This window comes from Cupressus sempervirens, chromosome 1 (assembly GCF_028749045.1).
Source record: "Cupressus sempervirens isolate cs-2001-9-10 chromosome 1, ASM2874904v1, whole genome shotgun sequence".
Lineage (NCBI taxonomy): Eukaryota > Viridiplantae > Streptophyta > Pinopsida > Cupressales > Cupressaceae > Cupressus > Cupressus sempervirens.
The window spans coordinates 487,505,792-487,529,596 of NC_143118.1; the positions used below are offsets into that span (position 1 = coordinate 487,505,792).

The 23,805-nt window shown below is 35.9% G+C and overlaps 1 protein-coding gene across 3 annotated transcripts in view; it reads right to left on the bottom strand.

Moving 5' to 3' along the window:
* Positions 1-1,098: 1,098 nt before the first annotated feature.
* Positions 1,099-23,805, bottom strand: part of LOC149578385 (uncharacterized) — a 141,521-nt gene continuing 118,814 nt past the window's right edge. For 2 of the 3 annotated variants that reach the window (XM_089828710.1, XM_089828721.1), the window contains one exon: positions 1,099-1,963. In XM_089828710.1, the coding sequence (XP_089684836.1) occupies positions 1,896-1,963 (68 nt within the window). In that variant the 3' untranslated portion in view covers positions 1,099-1,895. The remainder of the gene's footprint in view (positions 1,964-23,805) is intronic. The other variant, XR_016364409.1, reaches the window with a different exon arrangement.

The following is a 23,805-nucleotide window of genomic DNA, read 5'->3' on the forward strand; positions in this document are numbered from 1 at the left end:
CTAACTTCAGAAAAAATATGACGTACATCCCACTGTTATATTTATATTGTTTTTTAGAAGTTTTTTTACATTGAATATTACATGAAGGGTGATTTGCTTATCTGTGTGGCATCATTACAATAACAACAATATTACATTCAACATTTCTTTCTCATTTGCAGACAAGAAAGATAAATAACACTGTTTCAGCAAAAATTGAATTGATTTTCGACCATAGTGAGAAAAATAAATAAAACAAGATTATCAGACAAATGAAGAATCTCAAAACTCGATTCAAGCACTATTAGCATTAGGCTCGCCTCCTTTAGAAGGAATAAAGGTGGAAAATTACTCCATCGCCTCAAATTTACACAGATGGGGCACTAGTGACAGGTATATTTTTACCCATGAAAAGCCTCAATTAAAAAGATTCCTCAGGTTATTCCATCACATCCTCTTAAAACTTACCGGATTTACACGGTTGATTATAATCGAACCAAAGAAATTTGAAATGCGTATTCATTGATTACCCGGGGGTTCCAAACTTCAGAAATTTTTACTTAAAATTACAATGCTCTCCGATATGTCGATAACCTAGAATGCACTTTAATGTGCTAGCACTAATCTTATTTGCATCTTTTATATATTTATGCTGGCATCGAAACAATTCACTTCGCATTTTAATGGTGATCTTTAAAACAGACAGAGAAAAACATTACAAAAGAGAAGAACGTGTCATTTATTGAAGGGACACAAAAATATACAATATATTGTACGGGGTTAGTGGCAACGCCATGGAACCAAAAATAACTGATATATATGTAAGTTTGTAGATCTCTATAAAACAATCTGTGCTTAAATGCAGATTATTCGCTCGAATTTAGTTAAAAGATTTTGGTGGTTACAAGACGAAAGCTTGAAAAAATTTCAACCTTGATTTGTGAAAATGAATTCCAGCCATAAAATATTGCTAGAGAAGTTACTGGCACAAAAGTAAAGTGTTCATAAATAAAAAGGAGCTTGGTTTGCCCGTGTCACAAACAAGAAATTAGGCTTAGAGCCGAAAGAAGTGCAGAAATATTTATTATATTTGAAATGTAAAAGAACTATTGACAAAAATTTAAAAAACAAAATAGATTGATATGGATTAAACTTAACTTCCACTGCCATGTAACACATTACAGACTAGTGAAACAGAGCATTTCAAACATGTATAATATTAAACAGATGAACCTCTAATCATATATTTTTCCCCTTAGTCCCACTGTGGCCCGTTCTTCTTAGTGGAGTTTGCCTGTTGTTGCCTCTACATGGAAACATGTCACAGCGCTTGATAAATGCATTGCCATTCAGGATTCATGTTTGCAAATCAAGCATAACAATCAAAATCCTGCATTTAATGGCTGTTTTGTTGCATGTCCTGTAGAATTTCAGGACAGCTTCATTTGAGGCAAATGGAACTGGCATAAGGTTGAACTTCAATAAATCTCTTCCTTGGGTCTTAATAAATGAAAGAGGCGCTCACTCTTGAAATACATATTCATGTATCTAGAATACAAACATTTTAATTAGAAGTTTACAGGATAATAAAACTCATTCAATGATACACTTAGAGATATGACAATGCAACTGTAGAACAGCTTACACGGGATTATCTCAGGATACCATGAAGAAAACCAAATCTTCGATGTTGTACCCTACAATCGAATTCAAAAATGCACCTTTTTGATAGCCTGCCATTAGTTAAGTTGAAAATAATGTCCCAGAACATCTATAAATCCAACATTATTGCAATGAAGTAATCTGAACAAGAATTAAAGATCATATACAACAAGCTCTACAGAATCACTCTCACTGCTCCTATGTTATGGCATGGGGTCAATCTGCTCCCTGTTGCAGTGGGCAGATGTACACAATCAATCAATACCCGCTGAATCCAGTTCACTGTTTTGTACACAATATATTTGGCGAATATTGCCAGATGCTGTCAAAGAAACATTTTGAGTCAACAACTTGTCAACAGAAAATAACAATCTAAAAATCATGTATACCAGACCCAAAAAAATCACGAGATACTACAAGTAACAGAATCCAAGGCAGGACACCTTGAGCGCAGTTCCTTAAAAAATAATTGAACCAATCTGTGAGCAAAATTCTTTTAAATATATGGGAGCTAATTTGTTATGCATAATTGTTACTTTTGTAATATTATTATTTGTTCCAAGATCATATAATTGTTTTTCATATAGTTATTCAAGTTTAAACTTAATCTAGGGATACATTTTTTTTCCCCTTTTATAAGCTTTACAATTAAAATTATTGCATTTCTCAATTTTTCGAATCCTTTCTATGTAGTTTGACTTAATGGGCCAAGGGTTGTCAAGGGCCATCAAATTTAACCAATCACCACCTATGATAACATGTTACACAGATTGGCCAGCTTTGTGGAGGCACGGGTTATCTTTGGTATTGTTACGAGTGTCAAAACAACAGCCAGCAAATTAATCAATGTTTGTGGTGGGAGAAAAAAAATTGATTGCCAAAAGGGCAATTTTTTGGTTACGGGAAAGAACATGAAGAAACAAAAATTGCAATTAATACTATAAAATCAGAATCTCATACTTTGGCTGAGAAAGGATCCTACAACCAGTGTTACAAGATGTGAATTGTTATTTATTCCACTTTTTTAGTTATATTGTTTTAAATCCATGGGCTTTGAATTGTGTTATGAATGAAAAGGAATTATGAACCAAATTATGCATCCCTCACATCATTCAACTCAAAATGTACATTTTTTATGTTTGTGCCAGTAACCTTGAACCTCAATAGTTTATTGGACCCATATACACCCTAAGCAACCACCAAAAAAAGTAAGAAAGGCTGCAAGAGTGAGCATTTTGACAGGCAAAGTGAACCAACAGCAAGAATGTAAGCATTAGCAAAGTCTTCATCAGTAGAGTGCAAGCATTAAAGAGAGAGGAAGAGCAAGTGTCAAGTCTGTGTGGAACACTAGAAAACATAGAAATAAAATTTTGAAAAAGGTATGGACCATTAATTTTTTTGCAGTTTGAAATTGAAGGCTTTAATTTAGGTTTGGTGGCAAGGCCTCTGCCCTATACTGTCACAAGGAACAGGCCAAGGCACTGCCCCAAAACCCCCTTGCCCGACTACAAAAAGAAAAAAGAAACATAGTGCAATATACCTAATTTTTCACTTTTAAAAAATGAAAATTTTTAGTAACGCACTTTAGTTATTGGTATATCTCGGCATAATAGAAACTTGATTACAATGAGGAAGTGATGAGGAATTGAGATTTAACTCATTTAACTCTTGAGCGTGCTTTGATGTTATTGTTGCACAACTTGCCAAAAATCTCTTGAGACGAGGCAGATTCTACATAGGACATGGCTAGTGGAAGTGGCATTTTAACTCACTGTGGTTCCAATGAAACTGACCAAATGTTAACTTTGATGCTCTCTACGAAGAACAATATGGAGGTTATTGAATATTGATTGTAATTATCATTGAGTATTGACATTTGAGTCTATGACAAGTCACTAAATTATGAATTTATGAGGGTTTCTATTTTTGGCAAATTATGAGGTATTTTAATTGGAAAATAATTATTATCATTGGTTTATTAATTCAATATAAATAAATACCCAAGCAAAAAAAATTGCTGTACCAGCACACCTGAATCTCAAAGCCATACTTGTCCCAATACCAGGATCGGCAACTTACAATAGCAAGACCCTTTTAAAAAAGCAACTTTGACTGTGTAAAGAATGGGAAAACAAGAAGATGAGCCCCAACTTGGAGACGTAGTTGAGCCTTTTGCAATGAGATATACATATTCAAAAGAGGAGTAAATTACATGCTGCTGCTTCAAATCTATAATAACATGCTACCAATTCCCATCATCATCTCAATCTCAATTGCAGAGTATTCCTCGATGGCCCATTGTTGACAAAAAGCCCTACAGTGAGGATTATTTCAGTATGGGTGCATCCTATTTTACTTATTCTTATAATAAAGTCTCAATTCTTTTGTCTCCAGGTGGCTACATATGCATCTAGGGTAGATTAATTGATTTATAAACTGAAAATATAGACTCCACTCAAGGCACAAAGGAGCTTAAAAGCAATTGACTAAAGTCTATATCTGACGCCTAGTTTCCAGTAAATCCTCAAAATGAACAGCAGTATATACAATCCTTAAAGGAATCTGTGCATTCAACTTATATTTACAACTCGACCTCTTAATTTTGTAAGAAACATTGGCTTCAAAGGTTCCGCGGCATAGACAGGCTGTGACAAAACTCATCATTGAATTTAAACCATTGTTTAACTCATCAATCTCGAACCAATAACCTTGATTTTGATTAAACACTTTCTCCTGCACTATAGAAAATACTAATAGTTAATTAAATGCAGTACCAACAAGGTACTTGAACGAAATTATTTTCCTTCAAGATACAGTAACACACAAATTGACTAAGCCTAAGCACTTTTCACCAAACAAGTGGTGATCCCTCTAGGCTGTGTGCAGACTTGGATTGCTAGCCAACAAGGGACATTTCAAGGCAATGAATTATTTTTCTCTCTCCATGCCAACTGGCACAGTTCTAACATAATCCAGATGAAACTTAATGTTTTGTCTCTTAAACAAGAATAAGAATGTCAGCAGCAAAATTGAAGCTGTTGAAACAATTCCCTTGATTCATTACTCAAGGATAATTAACTTTTTCCTTGTTAGATCTTCCTACATTGTTTGTTTGTAGATTCCTCCCATGAGGATGAACAAAGTGATAGCAGGTCCAATGGACAAAGCCACTATGTTAGATCAATAGATCTTTTCTCAATAAATGGTTTCTGCAAACCTGTATCTGATGATCCAGCTTTGATTTTACAGTCTTGTTTGCTGTCCAGAACTAGAAGGATATTATTGTAGAATCTTTTTATTGTAACTAGCTTAATCAAAATTTCTAACCCCTTTTTGTAGCTTCAAAGAGTATAATTTCCTATACCCCAATTATGTTAACTCTAGTTACTCCTCTGAATAAATGAACAGGATCTCTGATAGGGACAAGAAATGTTATTACAGACTGGAATAGTATTGACTCAGAATTACTTACCAATAGACGTCTGATGTACTAAATCTGATTGTATGTGCTGTGCCAATCTTCCTGTGCAGATCTTCGCAACAGAACAGTAATGGAGAATGAACAACTATGACTGATTGATACCTTTGTTTGCTAGAAGGAGAGCTCACAGTTGTGAGGTTTTCACACCATCGCTCCAAAATTTTGGGGACCCCCTCTTTTTCGATTGCCTTCGCAATTTTCGGTCTAGAGGTTTCAAATTTGAAGATTTCGCGCCTTGGACACATTCAGGGCCAGTGGGGAGGCTTAGCTTATTTTCACCCGGTTTCAACTTGATTTTCCAGAGCCACCAATTTCATCCTTAGGCCGAACAAATTTTAAAAGAGCAACACTTGGCAGGATAAAATTGTAAATTTTGTATTTAGACTTTTTTTTTTTGAAAATTTGGATATAATTGTATAAAATTGGATAATTTTCAAAAAATGAAAATTTTGCTAAATCTGGTCTTTTGGAAAATCTTGATTATTTTTGGTGAAAAGGATTAATTTTTGTGATGGTGAGATAAAATTGCAAAATCGATTTTAGGCTCTAGAGAAATAATTTTATTTGTGTTAAAAAGCTAAAATTGCTTAGCTAAATCAATTTGGAGAGAAATTGCAAAAAAATTGGTTTTAATAGATTAAAGTTGCCTTGAAAATTTTTTGCCTTTAATGAAATTGGTAATTTAATATTGAAAAAATGGCTTTTGGTTAGCCAAAATCGAAATTTAATGACGTATTAATTACTAAATCTTCATTAAATGGAAATATTTAACACCTCTAAGGCATTATTTATTTCCTTTTTCCAATTTTGGTCCAAATGGCAATTTAAAAAGTTAATATTCATCATGGCAAAATTAATTTTAGCTAAGTATTTAATTGTGGGCTATAATTTTGCATTAATTATTTGTTTTTCTTTCTCCCAGGGTCCAAGTCGTCCAGCTTGGAGGAAATAAGAAAGTTGGGTATAAGAGGAGGCCTCTCTCCCATTTCTTCCTCACTTCTCACTTCTCCTTCTCAAGGTGTTGGTGATTTTGCAAGAGCAAATCTGCACTCTTCTTGCTTGGCGAAATTTGTGGGAGCCGAAATTTGTGGGAGCCGAATTTTGTGGAGGGCGAAATTTGTGGGAGCCGAAATTTGTGGAAGATAAAATTTTGATTTTTTCAAGAGGCTGCAATTTTTGCCCTAGGTTGGGTAATTTTATTTGCCAGGGATTTGAAGTTCTTAAGGTCAAGTCCTAATTCCAAAAACTCGTTGTAAGATTATTGGTTAAGGTGAATTTTCATCCTCTAGAGTTGCAAGGGGTCCTTAAGCTGACATCGTTCTTTCGTTCTAGTCTAAGGATTGCTCCTCTTGGTTCTTCTTGCCTTCTAGTCCACCACTCTACCATTCCGTAATAGGGCGACGAGCATGGAGGATGTTAGTGCAAGTAAGAATCCCAAGCGGGCAAACACTAAGAAAGACAAAGAGGATATGATGCCCAAAACTCCCTTCTTCTCGAAAATGAAGAGAATAACTGACACCAATATCGCTACAATGGACATGATACGGATGAAGGACAGACTAAAGGAAGGACAATCCCCCTTGGCTATAGGTAGAGGTAATTCCAAATCATTTAGAGTTGCAAGGGGTCCTTAAGCTGACATCCTTCTTTCATTCTAGTCTAAGAAAGACAAAAAGGATATGATGCCCAAAACTCCTTCCTCGAAAATGAAGAGAATAACCGACACCAATATCGGTACAGTGGACATGATACGGATGAGGGAAAGACTAAAGGAAGGATAATCCCCCTTGGCAGAGAGGATATCAATGAGACAGATTTTGGATCGAGATTGGATGAGCTGGAAAAGGTTGCCATCAGGAAGAAGCATTTGGGCACCCTTTCCTCTCTCAATGCTTTTATTGGATTTGAGAAAGAATATGAGAAGGATCACGAAAGGATACTACAAGCAGCAAGTGGCATGGCGAAGTTAGCGGAACTCAGGGCGAAGCACACACTTTGTCCTCCTATGGAAGAAGTTAAGGAAAGGCTAGCTAAGTTCATTGCCTTAGCTAAGAAGATGAAAGAAAAGGGAAGATTTATATTAGAAGATCATTTGATGTAAGCCCAAGTGGCAATTTCCCTTTCTTCTAGAATAGGACAAGTGTCTATTTCTGATTGGCCACCATTTTGGTGCCTTCTCATTGGTTGCCACTTTTTGCACTTTTTTCATTGGTCCATTGATGAGGTGGTGGCTTCTCATTGGCCGATGGGGTGACAACCCTAATTAGGGTTTTGAGGATCCAATCTGGATCGTTGATCTTGTTTTGATCTCCACCGTCCGTTGTATTTCTGGCCCCTATAAAAGGCCATTTGCTCTCATTTGTAAAGTGGTTGGAGAAATTGTTGCGAAGATTATACCAAAATTGCTCTCTTTTTCATTGTTGCGATTTGCATGTTGATTAAGAACATTGGGTATTATTGCATGTTTTCTACTCCCACTTAGTTAGATTTCCTTTCAAGTTGTTAAAGTTGGTTTCATTTCAAGTTGCTAAGTAGGAGTGAAGTAGATGGATAGTTGTATGGTAGCATTGGTAGATGTTTGATAGGGATCAATACTAGACCACTAGCATCCTAGCAGCTGGTTGGGAAGCCTTGTGTGGTAAACTAGTTTATTATTCCTTCGAATCATTGCACCTGTGGAAGTGAGGCCGTTGGTTAGCTCTCATTAGGTTCGATCCCTGTCCATTTGCTAACCTTCCATTCATAGGAGTAGGAGTAGAATAGTGAGTAGTTGGGTAGTCGAAGCTTAGAGAAGCAAGTTAGAGGAGTAAGTTAAGTATCAGACCACATCCATTGACCTTCCACAACCATCGCTTTCCCATCAACATCATCACTCGCAGACACATCCTTCATCACCACCACCAACATTATCTGCCACCCGCACATTTCACAAAATAAGCCACCATCACTATCATTCCACCAAAGCCCAAGTCATCCTTGAATGAATAGCATAAGGCCGCCTACGTGATTACTAGCAAATCACATCGATAAAATTGAGTGAGTATCCACAAGAGTAAGGAACATTGGAGTTATTCTCATATCCCATGAGCAATAATTTTTCAAGAGAGGAGTTGCATGTTTGATATCCTATATCGAATATTCAAATCCTAATATGTCATGTAAGTGATACAAAACTCACATCAATAACAGTGAGACTGAGTATACAGTGTCATTGATATCAGTGTACACTGATGTTCTCCATATTAAATATGCAAGGCATCATGTCCCCGTAGAGACATGACTCTATGAGGCCAATGGCCATGTAGGGTCATGTCCCTACGTGGACATAACCTTTGACCATAAAACAACCCAATAACCATTCGGTGAACTAATAAACACATTCAGATCGTCTCATCTTATGGTAAGAGCCTGATTAGTTAAGGAATGTTATATATATATATATATAATTCTTATCAAAAATATAAGACATATAAAACAAATGTTCATGTAGAACTATGAGTACATTACTCAATATAATGTATACTTCACTTCTACTAAAGCTACACTTTAATACTCCCTCTTAGCAAGGGAGAAGTGATAAAAATCCTACATGATATCAATACCAATGATATCTATGCACAACACACTTTATCTAACTTTAACACTCTAAAATAGTGACTTGTCAAATAACTATAATCACAATGTTATGAACACTGTCATAACATGTATTATGATCTCTAATTGTCCAAAACAATATCTAGAGTAATCATAATACTTTCGTTATCAATGACTTCCATCATATCCAAAATAAAACTGTCATAATAACAGGCCTATCATTTGTAAGATCGTCATCTTACAAAGATTACCTTTTGAATATATGTCCATGAAAGATTGTCATCTTTCATTACATATCTGATGCAACTAGACAAATTTAGAAGCATAAACACATATATATGATTGAAACTTAAATTCAATATTCAACATCACAATATAATCATACCAAGTTTTCCTCTGAAGTATTCCAATTTTACTTTGGCAAGAGGTTTGGTATAAACATCCGCAATTTATTCATTTGTACTTATGTAATCCAGTTTGATAACATCTCGATCTACCATATCCCTAATGTAATGATAAGGTATTTCAATATGCTTAGATCGATTGTGAAAAATTGGATTAGCTGAAAGCTTGATACAACTCTGATTATCACAATGAATGATAGTTGGCTTCAAGGGTTTCTTAAATGATCCAACTAGCAATTTTTGTAACCGTATTGCTTCTCTGGCTCCCATAGAGGAGGCTATATATTCTGCTTCAGTGGAGCTTAATGCAATTGAGGATTGTTTTCTGTTGAACGAAGAAATCATCCCAAATCCCAAACTGAAATAACATGTTATAATACTTTTACGTTAAGTAGAGCTGTCTACCCAATCAAAATCTAAATATCCATGAAGATTGATTTCGACTTGATCATATCTAAGTCCCATATCAACTGTACCTCTTAGATATCTTAAGATATATTTGGCTGTCATTAGATGTGTCTTCTTTGGTTCACACATGAATTTACTTAAAGTATTAGTAGCCTAACATATATCAAGATGAGTGTTCACCAAATTCATTAATTATCCAATGATCTGCCTATAGTAAGTAGGATCAGTAGGTTCAGATTTGATCATATCATCCTTTAGTTTATGTAAGTTGATTTCCATAGGAGTAGTAACTAGTTTACAATCCATCATTCTAAATTTCGTCAAAATATCAATAGTGTATTTTCCTTGATTTAAGAAAATGTAGTTCCTCTTTTGCCAGACTTCAAGACCTAGAAAGTAGTGAAGAAGGCCTAGGTCTTTCATATCAAACTCTGTTGTGAGTTCATGTTTGCACTTGTTTATAAGATGTTTTTCACCTATTATTAACAAATCATCAACATATAATACAAGAATAATCATGTCATCACCATTTATTTTCAAGTATATTTTCGGATCAGCTTCGTTCTTAGAGTACCCTAATTTTATTAGGTAGTTGTCTATTCTTTCATACCATGTCCTAGGTGCTTGTTTAAGCCCATATAGTGCTTTCTTTAATTTACACACGTGGGAACTTTTGTCATGAGTGACAAACCCTTTTGGTTGCTCAGTATAAACTTCTTCAATTTCACAATTTAAGAATGTTGTTTTAACATCCATTTGATGGATTTTTCATCCTTTGGATACTGCAATTGCTAAGATAGTACTAATAGATGTGTACCTAACAACTAGAGCAAATGTTCCTTCATAATAAATTCCTTCCTCCTGTGGAACCTGCATGCCACAAATCTGGCTTTGTATTTTTCAATGCTTTCGTCAAGTGCATGCTTGATTTTGTATAGGCACTTAAAAGAGACAACTGATTTGTTCTTAGGTCTAGGTACAACATCCCATACATCATTTTTTCGTATTGATTGATTTTCTTCAATCATTGCATCTTTCCAAGGTTTGCTTGATAAGGCTTCTTCAACATTTGAAGGTTATGTTTTGATAAGTTCAAATAGTAGTGCCACAAAACATAAATGATTTCTTGTTGTCTTGCTTTCTCTAATTACTTCATCAAGTTCAACATAATTCTCTTCTATCATTTTCCTAGCCCAAAGTGGTCTCTTTTTGTTATTAGAATTTTCAATATTCTCTGAATTTGAGATAGTAGGTGAAGAAGGTTCAGCATCATTCTCCCTCTCGTTTTCTACTAAGTGATCTTCATCTAGTTCAATAGTAGGTTCTGCATATGATTCATCAATGTTCTTAGCAAGATTAAAGGCAATATCTTCTTCAAATTTTACATCACTACTAATCTCAATTGTTCTTTGACCCAGAACGTAGATCCTGTAACCTTTGGTTGTTTGATTGTATCCAATTAGTATTCCCTTGTTTCCAAATGGTTCTAATTTTGTTCTTTTCTCTTTAGGAATATAAATGTAAACAAGACACCCAAATATTCTTATGTGACTTGACTTTGGTTTGATACCCGAGAATACTTCTTCAAGAGTGGTGTTTTCTAATATTGAGTGAGGACATCTATTTTGAATATAAACAGCAGTGTTCGAAGCTTCAGCCCAAAAAGAAGTATGAAGATTTTGGTCATGCATCATTGCTCTGGCTAAAAAAGTAATTGATCTATTTTTACATTCTGCAACTCCATTTTGTTGAGGATTATATGGTACAGAAAACTCCCTCTTAATCCAAACAGTAATGCAAAAATCTCTGAAAATTTCAAAGATTTATTCACCTCCATTGTCTAATCTTACTATTATGATTTTCTGTCTAGACTAGTTTTCAACAAGTGTTTTGAATTCTTTGAAATTAGATAATACTTCAATTGATTCCTTTTGTTTGAGGAAGTAGATCCAAGTTCTTCTAGAATAGTCATCAATAAAAATCACATAATAGAGACATCCATTTCGAGAAGGTACAATCATAGGACCATATAGATCAGTGTGAATAAGTTCAAGTGCAGATTTTGATTTGTGTATGCTTTTAGGAAAGGATTTCTTGGTGTTCTTGCCTAGGCACATCCTTTGCAAATGCCTAAGTGATCAGTTTTGAAACTAGGTAATCCTTTTACAATTTTTCCTATTGATGGCAATGCACGGAAATGAAGGTGACCTAGTCTCCTGTGCCAAATTTCGGTTGAGTTTGATGTTTCATGACTTAGGGCTAAATTTTGCTGGTTACAAAGTTTATATAAACTTCCATCTCTAAATCCAATAGATATAGCTTTCTTGATGTTGGAGTTCTTTGGCCAAGATAGAACTCTATCCTCTTGAAACGTCATTCTGTATCCTTGATCAGCAAGACCGCAGATCGAGACCAAATTCTTTTTAATACCAGGTACAAATAAAACATTTTTAAGTTGGAGAGTAATACCTGAATTTAATTGAATTGAACATAATCGAATACCTTTAACCGTATGTGTGGAATTGTCTCCAATGGTTACTTCTTCAAAGGAGTATTCTTTGAAGCTTTCAAATTTGTCTCTAAAACCTATAATATGACGTGATGCTCCACTGTCTATAATCCAGGTGTTTTTTTTTTAGATTGATTCACTTGAAAGTGCTAGATAAAATGCAAGGTGGTGTTCTTTTTCCTCTTTCTCTTCTTTGATTTCTGCTAGAGCTGCTTGAATTTTTTTTCGTTTAGGGCAGAAGTTGGGGAGTGTGACCAAATTTGTCACATTTGAAACATTGTACTTTTGACCAATCTTGTTTCTTATATGATTTGTTGAATTCCTTTCAATTACGTTTGAATTTGCCTTTCTTTTCTTTATTGTTTGTAGTCGCATGAAGCGCTTGAATATCTCCCTCTTGATTTACGTTGATTCCTCTGGAAACTAATCTTAATTCTTATTGAGCGCATTCATTTTTGAGTAATTCAAATTTAGAAGGTCAGGTCGAGAGAACACGAATAAAGGTTTCCCAAGGTAGTGGAAATCCTCTTAATGCTATGATGTTAAGTTCTTTGTTGGTGTCGTGCCTTTTCCATGTTGTTTTATCTAGATCATTTTCAAATATTGATTTATTTGATTGTATGTACTCTTCTAACTCCATTTCTCTTAGTACAATCATGACTCAAATTTTCCATGATGAAAAATTTGATGCTCCCTCAACTCTATTTTCTAATCTTACATGTTAACCATTTTGAATTTGAGGATAAAATTCTAATATTGATAATTCTGAGATTTAAATTTTTAATTCTGAAAATAGGATTCCCTATTAGGATGGCTCTGATATCATATAAATGAACAGGATCTCTGATAGAGAGAAGAAATGTTATTACAGACTGGAATAGTATTGATTCAGTATTTATTATCAATAGATTTTTGATGTACTAAATCTGATTGTATGTGCTGTGCAGATCTTCGTAACAGAACAGTAATGGAGAATGAACAACTATGACTGATCGATACCTTTGTTTTCTGGAAGGAGAGATCGCAATGAGACTGAGTATGCCGTGTTATTGATATCAGTCTACACCGTTGTTCACCATATTAAATATGCAAGGCATCATGTCCCTACGTGGACATAACCTTTGACCATAACACAACCCAATAACCATTCGGTGAACTAATAAACACATTCAGATTGTCTCATTTTATGGTAAGAGCCCAATTAGTTAAGGAATGTTATTTATGAATAAATATATATAGATATTTATTTATTTATTTATTTATATATATATATATATATATATATAATTCTTATCAAGAATATAAGACATATCAAACAAATGTTCATGTAGAACCATGAGTACATATACTCAATATAATGTGTACTTCACTTCTACTGAAGCTACAGTTGAACACTTTGTGACAATGGTTAACTGGGATTGAGGAATTAACCTTGTTAGCAGAGATTTAATTTTTCAGACAAATAAAGAAATGATCTTGTATGCCACACTCGAAGGAACAATGGCTCTATACTAATGGATTAATTATCTTTTTGAAGCTATTGTGACTCAAACTAGACCTCTGGCACTCATTCCTTCTCAGATCTTGTTTACTATTTCTCTACTACATTAGTGAATCTTACTTGATAAACTCTGTGTGAACCAGATAAAACTGTGTTGGAAATCTGTCTGGACCATGGCTTTTATCTTTTCAGGTTTGTCCTTTGCAATTGGTTCCAACAGCAAGCTGTTTTCAGCATCCATAACCAAATTGAACCTGGCACTCTCAATATCCATTTGGCCAACATGGACCAGTAGTAAAAATAAATATAAGTAGAAGATATTTTCCACAGGAAGTGAAACTGTTATATCACTATCAGGATTCAACAGTGTAGTTTTTGAGCCAAACTCGTCGATCCATGTTTCATGAGTTCACAAGAACCCACATCTCTCATGAGAATGAATGGAACACTTACCACTCACTGCATCTAAGAGATGCTCACAAAGGTGAAGCGTCAGGACTTCCTAGGAGGTCTCCTGTCCCATTACTACTCTGTGCAGTTAACAACAAAGTTTCTTGTATGGTTAAGTCCCACTTTACTTGCAACCTTCAACATATGTTGTGCTTTATGAACCATTCATTAGAAAGCCCCTTATGCTCATCAGTTGGTAAGTAGGAGAAATTTTCCACAGCAAGTCAATTCGTGATATTGATATCAGGATTCAATTGTGTAGTTTGGTTTGCTCTTTTGCTCTCAAATCATTTTGTCTCCATCTTAGCATTTCGAACGGCAGGTGTTTTTTCTTAAGGGGATCATTTGTGGAGTGTCAAATAGCTTCCACAAAGAAGTGTCAAAGCATCTAAGGTAAGTTTAAACTTTAACCCTATTCTTTAGTCTTTCAATAAATTACTTAGGATTCTGACGATTTTTTCAAGTTTTTTTTTAAATATAAAAGCAAATTTAACTATTTGTTATGATGTGTTTTATCTTCATTTTCCACATGCATGCTTGCATTTAATAGTTTTTCTTTCTAATTTAAATTATATAATTTCCAATAATCGCAAGACACCAGATTGCAAGAATGATCAGTAGTCAACGTTAAGTGCGTACGGAAAGAAACCAAAGATTCAAAATTGATAAAGGATATCCTTTATGGATACATACCACATGGATTGAACAATTTTCAAGAGGTGGAGTATATATTTGGAAGTGTAAGTAGTGTAATACACAATTTATAAGCTTGTATTATTGAGTGAAACTTCACTTTTATGGGCCCTTCTAGGAAAAGGATTAGAATGTGTGGAGGTCCAGCTGGGAAGGGATTGTCTACCCTAGAAATAGAGACATTCATAAGAGAAAGAGGATGCTTATAAAATGGTTGCAAGAGGAAAACAAAGGTGGCCTCCCAATGTTCCTTCTTGCATATACCCCATAGTTACACCGCCCTAGGGGACAGGGGAATGGCAGAATGGGGCGACAAGTTTCCAAGATGGGGGGACAAAGGGGCCTTAATTTGGGGACAAGGAGACGACAAGGGGATGGTGGCAGGGGACCAAGGGGGGTTGTAGACACTATGCATATGGTACTTAAAATGCTAGTCATGAAAAGATGTATTGCAATATATGACATAAAGATGTAAAAGTGTAAATACTTGAACACTGCATTGAATTGGCACATCTAACATTGAACATAAATAGTCAAATCACCAGATAGTCAACATCGGGAACTCCCCCATCCTCGGCGTAGGTGACAATGCCATTTGGGACAGGGGAACAGAGTCTCCAAGTCCCTAGTGTGTCCTTATCTGATGCAGGAGCATCCAGAGGTATAAGGGCAATCTTGTGTCACCCAAAAAAAAATGTACTTAGACTTAGTTTCTGTTTCATGTGTTTTCATTTTTGGACACCCATTTGGGCCAAATAAAGGTTCCAACTCTCACAGTTCCATTATCAGTGTGCTAGAAAATCTCGAAAAAATAGGAGCATGTAATTGGGCCATCATTTTGGTAAACTAGAATGTGTGAATTGGCCAGATGAATGTAATTGTGATTTAGAACATTCCAAAAAAAGAATCAGGTCAAAAAGGCTCCACGGTTTGAAAGTTATTGCAGTTTTTCGAGTTTTGGAGACCTCCTAAGAATGCTTCAAAGTCAGGTTAGGGGCATTAAATGACCTCGAAAAAGGCCGAAAAATGGGCGACGAGCGAAGCTGGTCCATAGGGCTATAGAGCGCTTCGAGAGCTTTCCGAAAATGTAAATGGTTCGTCAATCGGAGCTACGGTTCAAAAGTTATGCCTCCCGGAAGTTCGGTTACCATTTCTGGATTCTTCTAGATTTGCGCCAACTTCTAACGCAGCTTCTAGAGCCTTCTATTTGGTCGGTGGATGCCTACTAGCACCTTCTAAAATGTATTCCTAGTCCTTAACCCTCCGGGGTCTATTTAAGGAGATTCTTGGCATTGTAAAAGACAGTTCGGAGTGGAGTTTGAGAGGAGGTACTGAAAGGAGAAAATTATCTCCACATTTATGCTATTGTAAGCCCTTAGGGCATGTTTTGAAGTTTATTTTCTCTGTATTGAATGTACTAGCTTATTTTTCAGTTAATACAATTTCCCTTTTCTGTTGTGTCCATTCTGTTCTTGTGTTGTGTCTCCATCATTATCTCGAGGACGTGAGGCAAAAAGGGTGGGGGCACATCCCCATGTTACTATGATATACCTTCTATGAAAGTCAAAGATGTAGTACAAACTCCCACCCAAAAAAGAGGTCCATTAAAGGCATTTAAAATGGAATCAAGAGATATTGCTGAACAAAAATTGCATGTTGCAACTATGCCAGTTGTCTTCCATTCAACTTGGTGAGATCACCATATAAGCAGGAAATGGTGTCCACAATCTATAGTGCACCTCTTGCTTTCACAAGTCTTGGGTATGAAAAGGTGTGTACCACATTATTGCAAATAGAAGAATTTTGTCAATTAAAGATTATTGGGTTAAATGAAATGAAATGAAAAAAATTTAATGGCATCCACGAGACCACACAGTCTAAGGGACCACACTAAGAATTGATCACTCTGGTTATTGTAGTTTCTCCAGGTTGTTTCTATTGTTTCTGGTGGATGAAAATCTTGCGCAAGTCGTCCATTGATATCTCCTAAAAGGGCAATGTTTTTTATGGTAGTTGACTGTGAGGGAAAAGTCAAAGGGGGTGAGTCATGAGAATGTGATAAGAGTTGTTATGCAAATAAGACAATGGTAATTCCTTGATTATATTGAGTAATGATCAACCTTATATAGGCAATCATATTGCTGAAGTTCCAAGAAAGAGACTGAGGAAAACTAAAAGCAAGAAATAAAAACATTATAACTAATAGAATACATAATTGAAGGTTAATTATATATAAATATCATTAGAACACCCTCCCTTAATGGTCAACCTGCCAACTAAACCAAGTAGCACCCTGAATTTAACAAACTTAATTGGGCTTACTAACATACTACAATTGAATTGATACGTCGTCTACCATCTTGTGGATGTAATGACAATTAAGCTTGACATGCTTAGTAGGTTCGCGTAAGAATGGAATTTTGGCCCCTTGAGCACCCCTTGATTATCAATGTACAAGGGAAAAGGTCATACTTGTAACATTTGAACCCCCTGATGCATGTCTAAAATCATCCTACAAAGCCAAGCTGCCTCCTTAATTGTTTTTCTATATTCTACCACACTCAAGGAAAGAACCACTACTTGTTGCTTCCTTCTAGTTCATGTGACAATATAGAACCTGATGGAACCCAAAAAAAATTCAAATCAATTTAAACAATAATAGTCTTGAAGAGAGTTTTTTTTTTTTATAGAGCGGAAAATGATAAGCAAGGCTATATATGAGAAATGTCATTACCAATGTTCAGAGCTTGATAGAAATGTATTGAATTGGCTGCCATCAGAGACCCGTGTTTTCACACAGTTTTCTGGAAGATGTCATGGTACTTAGCATGTTTTATAATAGTGAAAAGATGAATCCTTCAGTTATAGGAGAAATTATCATCACGGTATGCCAACAGCTAAAGGATAGGTCGAGGATCATGTCTGATATAGCCTGTACACTTTCTTGTATTGCTGATGATGTACTATGAAAGCAAGACTTTTAATCCTTGAAATCAGAAGATACATATAACCACCTCTGGTTGTAGACTGGGTAATACTGTAATCAGAATGTTCATCAAATTTTGTAGGTATTTCAGTGATTCTCTGTGAGGTTGATAATTGAGAGTTTGTATTCAGAAATACATATGAAGGGGTTTTTCACCAGATAGCAAGCGTATATGTGAGATATACAGCATGAATGCAATAAATGATGCATAGTTGCAATATTTGCCAAAATAGTGCAGTGAAGTCATGATCCTGATAATAAATTTATCTTTTGAAGTATTGGATTCCATTAGCAGCGAACTTTATGAACAGTTTGTATTGATTCAGAAACCAAAAGAGTATAAAATGTCTGCACATAGTTCAGAAATGCAGATAATAATCATGCCAGTCTCCTGTCAAAGCTTCTATCTAGATAATGCTTCAAACAAAGTTGCAGGAAGTCAAATCTTGCCCACAATTGTGTCTCTGCTATATATATGGTGCAGCGATCCCAGTCAGAGAACATAAGTGCAGACGGTAATATTATTATCATGCAGGCTTGATGAGAACAAGATTTCGAGTCCACCGATGAAATGAAGTTCCCATCTCACATTACATTGAAGTGTGCAGTATCCTCATATCAAATTGGTTAAGATCTGGAAGTCGTGTTTTCACAATCCGCCAAGTAGTTATCATCGTATTACTGTATATGCGTGAAGCTACGGGAGTTATTTGAAGGCCTAATGATTATGTTTCAGAGAACCGTTGAATCATGGTTTTTTGTGTTAAATATTGTTAATCATTGATAAACTTATTTTGATTTTGTGTTCTTGCGCAGGTCTGGAGAATATATGCTGAGGAAAAGGAGGTATCGAATTAAGCGTATCTGGGCAGCGAGCGTATGAAACGAGAAAGACTATTTGCAACCCAAGCACAAGGAGGAGTTCCGCACAATTCACCCCATCTGTGTATTCTCCCTTTCAAATGTCCGCGGGATTGAAGGAATCACGTCATCACCGTTGGAATCACGCAATAAGAAATCGCAGGAGAGCCACCAGAATTCCATAATAATGTTTTCCAACTATAGCAAATACCGGTCACGGGAGTGCACATCGTCTATGGCAAATTAATCGCTGTGCAAAGGTGTGAATACAAGATTATTATTGCATGAATGAGTGCATGGAGAGGGGTCCTGAAGCGGTTTTTGTAAACATATAATCTATAATATGATGCTAGGATGCACCACCAGCCAAAAGATGCACCAGCAGTACTTCCGATAATGACGAATAAGTGATAGAAAAGATGGTATCTCAGATCCAGCGGGAGGAGCATTGAGAGCGCCTGAAGTCATTGTATAATGGGGTTGATTCACGCAAAGTTATGTTGGAGGGGTTATTTTATTTGATCGGATGCAAAAGACTCTGCATTAACGCCAGTGGGAGATATAAAGCAAAGGCGTTTAATTATATTTTGATAAATTTAAAACACATAAGTTTTCAGTATCCGTTAGTTTTATTTATGAAGAGGCGCAAGGCTTTGAACGCAACTGATGCCCTTTGGACATTTATAAATATATGTAAAGTAGAACCAAGGAAGATACAACAACATTCAATTTTCATATTTGAAACTTTTTCTTAGCCTGTTTTATGATATGTTATATCTTCTCCTCGGCAACGGAGTGACTTGTTGAACCAAGCTTGTGGATGGTGGATTTTTGAGTCAATCTCATTCGGTCCTGATATATTTGTTGTAGATAGATCATCCTTAGGGAGTGTCTCTACTTTTAATTTTTCAGGCATAATCTGTAAGCACATTTATTTTATCTGCATTAGAGTTTAACTCATTATTAAATTGTGTCCTTTATAAATGTCTTTTATTTATATTTTATAAATATTTTAATATTCAGAATAGTGGACGGGATCATTATTGCATTTTAAATTTGATAATCATAAATATTGTGAAATAATTTATTGTTTCCGTATTTATGTCTAACTTGTCTCAGTAAGAGTTAAAGTGCATTTTAGACTTATTTAAAATTGCATTTAAATAATCGATCCATCGCGTCTGATTATTAAAATTGTTTATAATTCAAATATATTAGATTTTATAAAGTTGTACGTTTCAATTGATAATTTTGACTCTATTGCCCATTTAATTAGGCACTGCTCTTTTACTCCTGATTCATAATCCATATGCTGGCAATTGTTTAATTTCTTGCCTTTGAGAAAGTAATATATTCATATGATGCATTAATCTATATTCATACTTTATTTAAAACATTATTTCAATCATTTATTTTTGTTCTCAATTCATATATCACAAGTTTAAAGTTTTTCTATATTTCTTGCCATTTGGAAATTTTTATTGTGTTTGTGCTCTGATTGATCTGTTTTAAGTGTCTTGGATCTAAGTGTTTCATCCAAGATTAGGTGCACCCGCCTCGGTCTTGCAGAGCCGGAAGCGCAAGGGATTTAGATCACAATTGATTGATCCCGTCAAGTTGGCCTTAACCAGTTGGATATCCCAGCATCGAGCAGGCAAGGCTCGTAGGATTCCAATCTGCGGTTTTGGGAACCAACAAAACCCATATAGAATATTTATCCAAAAGTGGATTTTTCGGCATCCTCTATGACTGTCAATCTAAGTTTGTATAACCAGTCAAATTTGGATCCTTGATATAGAATGTCAAAATTTGAAGTTTCTTTCATGTCTCAACACTCGTTTTGCTACACCCAATGATTAACTTTTGGGGTAATCATGAAGTGAGAAATATAGTGCACGACAAAATTCAGGTCATCTCTAGTGGCAAAGAGCTAGATGAGGCTGCACACTAGTTTACCGAATGTTGTTTCATTTATTGTAGGCAGCCCCTTCTCTATAGGTGTGGAGGTAGGTTTGCAATACAACATCTCAAACTTGTCAAGCAAACTACTAGCATACATAGTGTAAGATATAAAAATACTACCAACAATCTGTCAAACCTCAATACCTAAGCAATAATGGGGAACCCTCAAGTAATACTTGATAGCTGAAATTAAATGTGTTCGAACACCAATAATGATCAAGTTATCCACACAGACAACAAGAAAAAGAATATCACTACCAACGTGTATGACATACGTATTAATGACGAGGTTGCGCTAGAAGCCATGATCAATCTTGATATACCATACCCAAGGAACATGTTCCAAGACATAAATTGCTTTCATGAGTCTACATGATTTTCTTTGCTAGCAACCTTGAAACCAGAAGGTTGTGTTTTGTAGACTTCATCGTACAACTCACCATTGAGGAAGGCACTATTGACATCAATCTGATGGACTTCCACCCAAACTAAGTTGCAATGGCAAGAAGAAACAAATCGTGCTCAACTTGTTAGTAGAAGCAAACATGTCCTCACAGCCAATGCCTTACTGCTGTGGGAGACATCGAGCTACCAACCTTGCCTTGTATTTATCTAGAGTACCATCTACATGATACTTGACCTTGCAGCCTATAGGTTTCTTCCTAGAAGGAAGATCAGAAAGGACACAAATGTTATTCTCCAAAAAAATTATGGTAGTTTGCCCCCATAGCCTTTTCCCACTCTAGAATGCCTTTAGCCTTTGAATATGTCTAAGGTTCATAGATGTTATGAATGTTGACCATAAGAGAAATTAATCGTGTTTTGTTGCTTGCTCTTTCTATGAACTGAATTGCTTTCAGTAAGCTCATCATTATGAAAATACCCCATAGTCTTGGCCCACCACATAGACCGAAGTGTAGAAAGTACCAACACACGTAATAAGAGAAAAAGCATCTCCTAGGGAGGCTAGAAAAAATACATCTATATGTGGATCCTGAAGAAAATCAAGTAATGCTATGTCATGAATGGTAGACTAATCTTCAAATTCAAAATGATCTAAAGCCCTCCCATAAGGGAACCAAGAGGAAGATGAACACCCACATTAGAAGCTTTTGCAAGCTGATCCTTAGGATTGGTAGGAGAAAGAAATGGACCAATAGCCTCAACAACCACATCACAATTGGATATAAGACGCTCTATCTCTAGATCAATAAGCCAATGTCCCTTAAGAGTATTGTTGTAACCGGTAAACATAAGTTTTTGACTCTTGAAATTCAGCTTGGCATGCTTGGTTGCTTGAATCCATAGAAGATTTGAAGAACTAAAGACTTTCAAATGGCACATCTTACGCTTGCATCCTAACTAGGCTTCTTCAAGAGTTGTCTTCTTAATAGCCAGTATGCACCATAATGGTGTGATTTTTCATTCAACAACACCATTCTATTTAGGTGTGTATGGTGTGGTCAATTAGCAGTTAATACCATTTGTAGCGCAAAAGGTGGAAAAGTCAGACGAACAAAACTCCATCTAGTATTTGACCCTAGAGTAACAATCGAAGAACATGATTCTTTGTCAACTAAGGCCTTACACTGCTCATATGTAGTGAACACGTCTAATTTTTCTTAAGAAAACACACTTCGGTTTTTCTCCTGGAATCGTCAACAAATAATAAAAAGTTCATGGACCTACTAACTAGTGTGTTCATTGATCTAGAAACGTCAACATGAATCTATCATGTCCCCTTCTCCGCACTACTGTTATGGAACCAGGTTAATCTATCTCCACATCCGGATAGATTAACAACATTAACTATCAAGATGCCTACCAGTCACATCAAAATTTTTATCTTAAGTACATCATCTATTACATTGAAGTGTGTGGATAAAGTTACTTTATAAAGTGACTTAAGTGACTACAGGACGAAATTGTTGTTTTATCCCACGTCCCTTATTTCAACATTTTTCCTTCACTTCGAGGTTATAAATAAGGGACATTGCCTTGGGATTTACACACAAGAATTTATGAACTGAATACAATGTCATGTTCTGGTTGATTCAATGTGACTGGCTAGAAAACTCTGAGGACGAAATCCCTCGAGTTATTCAAGGAAGTTGGACATCACCCCAGCTTACCTCGTTGGAACTAATACATTACACAGGCAAAAAATCGGCAAGAAGGTTCTAGCACTGAGAAGTAAGTACAGTTGGAATTTCATAGTGTGAATCAAATTATTTTATTTTCTATGTGGAGGATCAGTGTTTGATTGATCAAGCCAAGCAATTCCAAACTGAAGTTTTCATAGCAGAGACCATATTGAACGTTCCTGCAAGTTAGTGGTATTCACAGTTTGTAGAAGCTCTAGAAGGCACTTTCGGGTCTGAACCGATAGCCATACCTCCGTCCCCAGGGTCATCCTCCTTCCTGAGCAGACGTACAGGGAGCAACTCCTGTTATATGTGGTGGTCTAACAGCATTGTTATATGTGGTGGTCTAACGGCATTGTAACTGTTGGATACAGGAGCTATGGGTCATTTCCCTCTAGCCGGACTCATTTCCAACTCACACACCTATAGTGAAGGCACGGGCTGTTGGAAGGAGGTGTTACTGCAGACCAAGCCACATGGTATCCATTGTTGCACGATGAATATATTCACTAGCTCAGTCAAGTTAATTGTTAACGACACAGCATACAGTTTGAAAGGGAGCAACGACAGTAGCAACATGGTAGAACTGGGTTCCAATCGCAAGCCCTCCTCCGTATAACCTCAACACAGGTTGGTCATCCTCTATTTGCTCCTTGCGATTTCCTAATTTGTTTACACTTGCCATTATTGTGATATTGTAGTTTCACTTTCGAATAGATGGAGATTAAATGATTTCCTGTCATCAGTAAGGGTTTTAATAACCAATGTTCGTTTAGTCTGATTTCTTTCCGGGTGGATTTTTAATAATTTGTCATTGGTTAATTATATCCATTCCTAGTGTTTAAATTCCAAGCAGTGGCTCACTTAATTACAAAATATTGATACATTGAAGAGATTAAGTTTGCATAACAAGTATTCGATAAAATGTCTCAAACTCAAAACTGAATTTTGTGGTTAGTTTTAGTCATAGATGGAAGACTCACCGGTTACTCGGCGAGTTTTTAAAACTCGCCGAGTATTTTGGGACGGCGAGTAAATCGCCCAAAAACTCGCCTGCCAAAAAACTCGGTGTGAGTCCAAAAACTCGCCGAGTAATCGGCGAGTTTTAGTCAAAAACTCGGCGAGTTATGTAAAAAAACTCGCGGTTCAGGGAACCCGCGGCCAATGACAC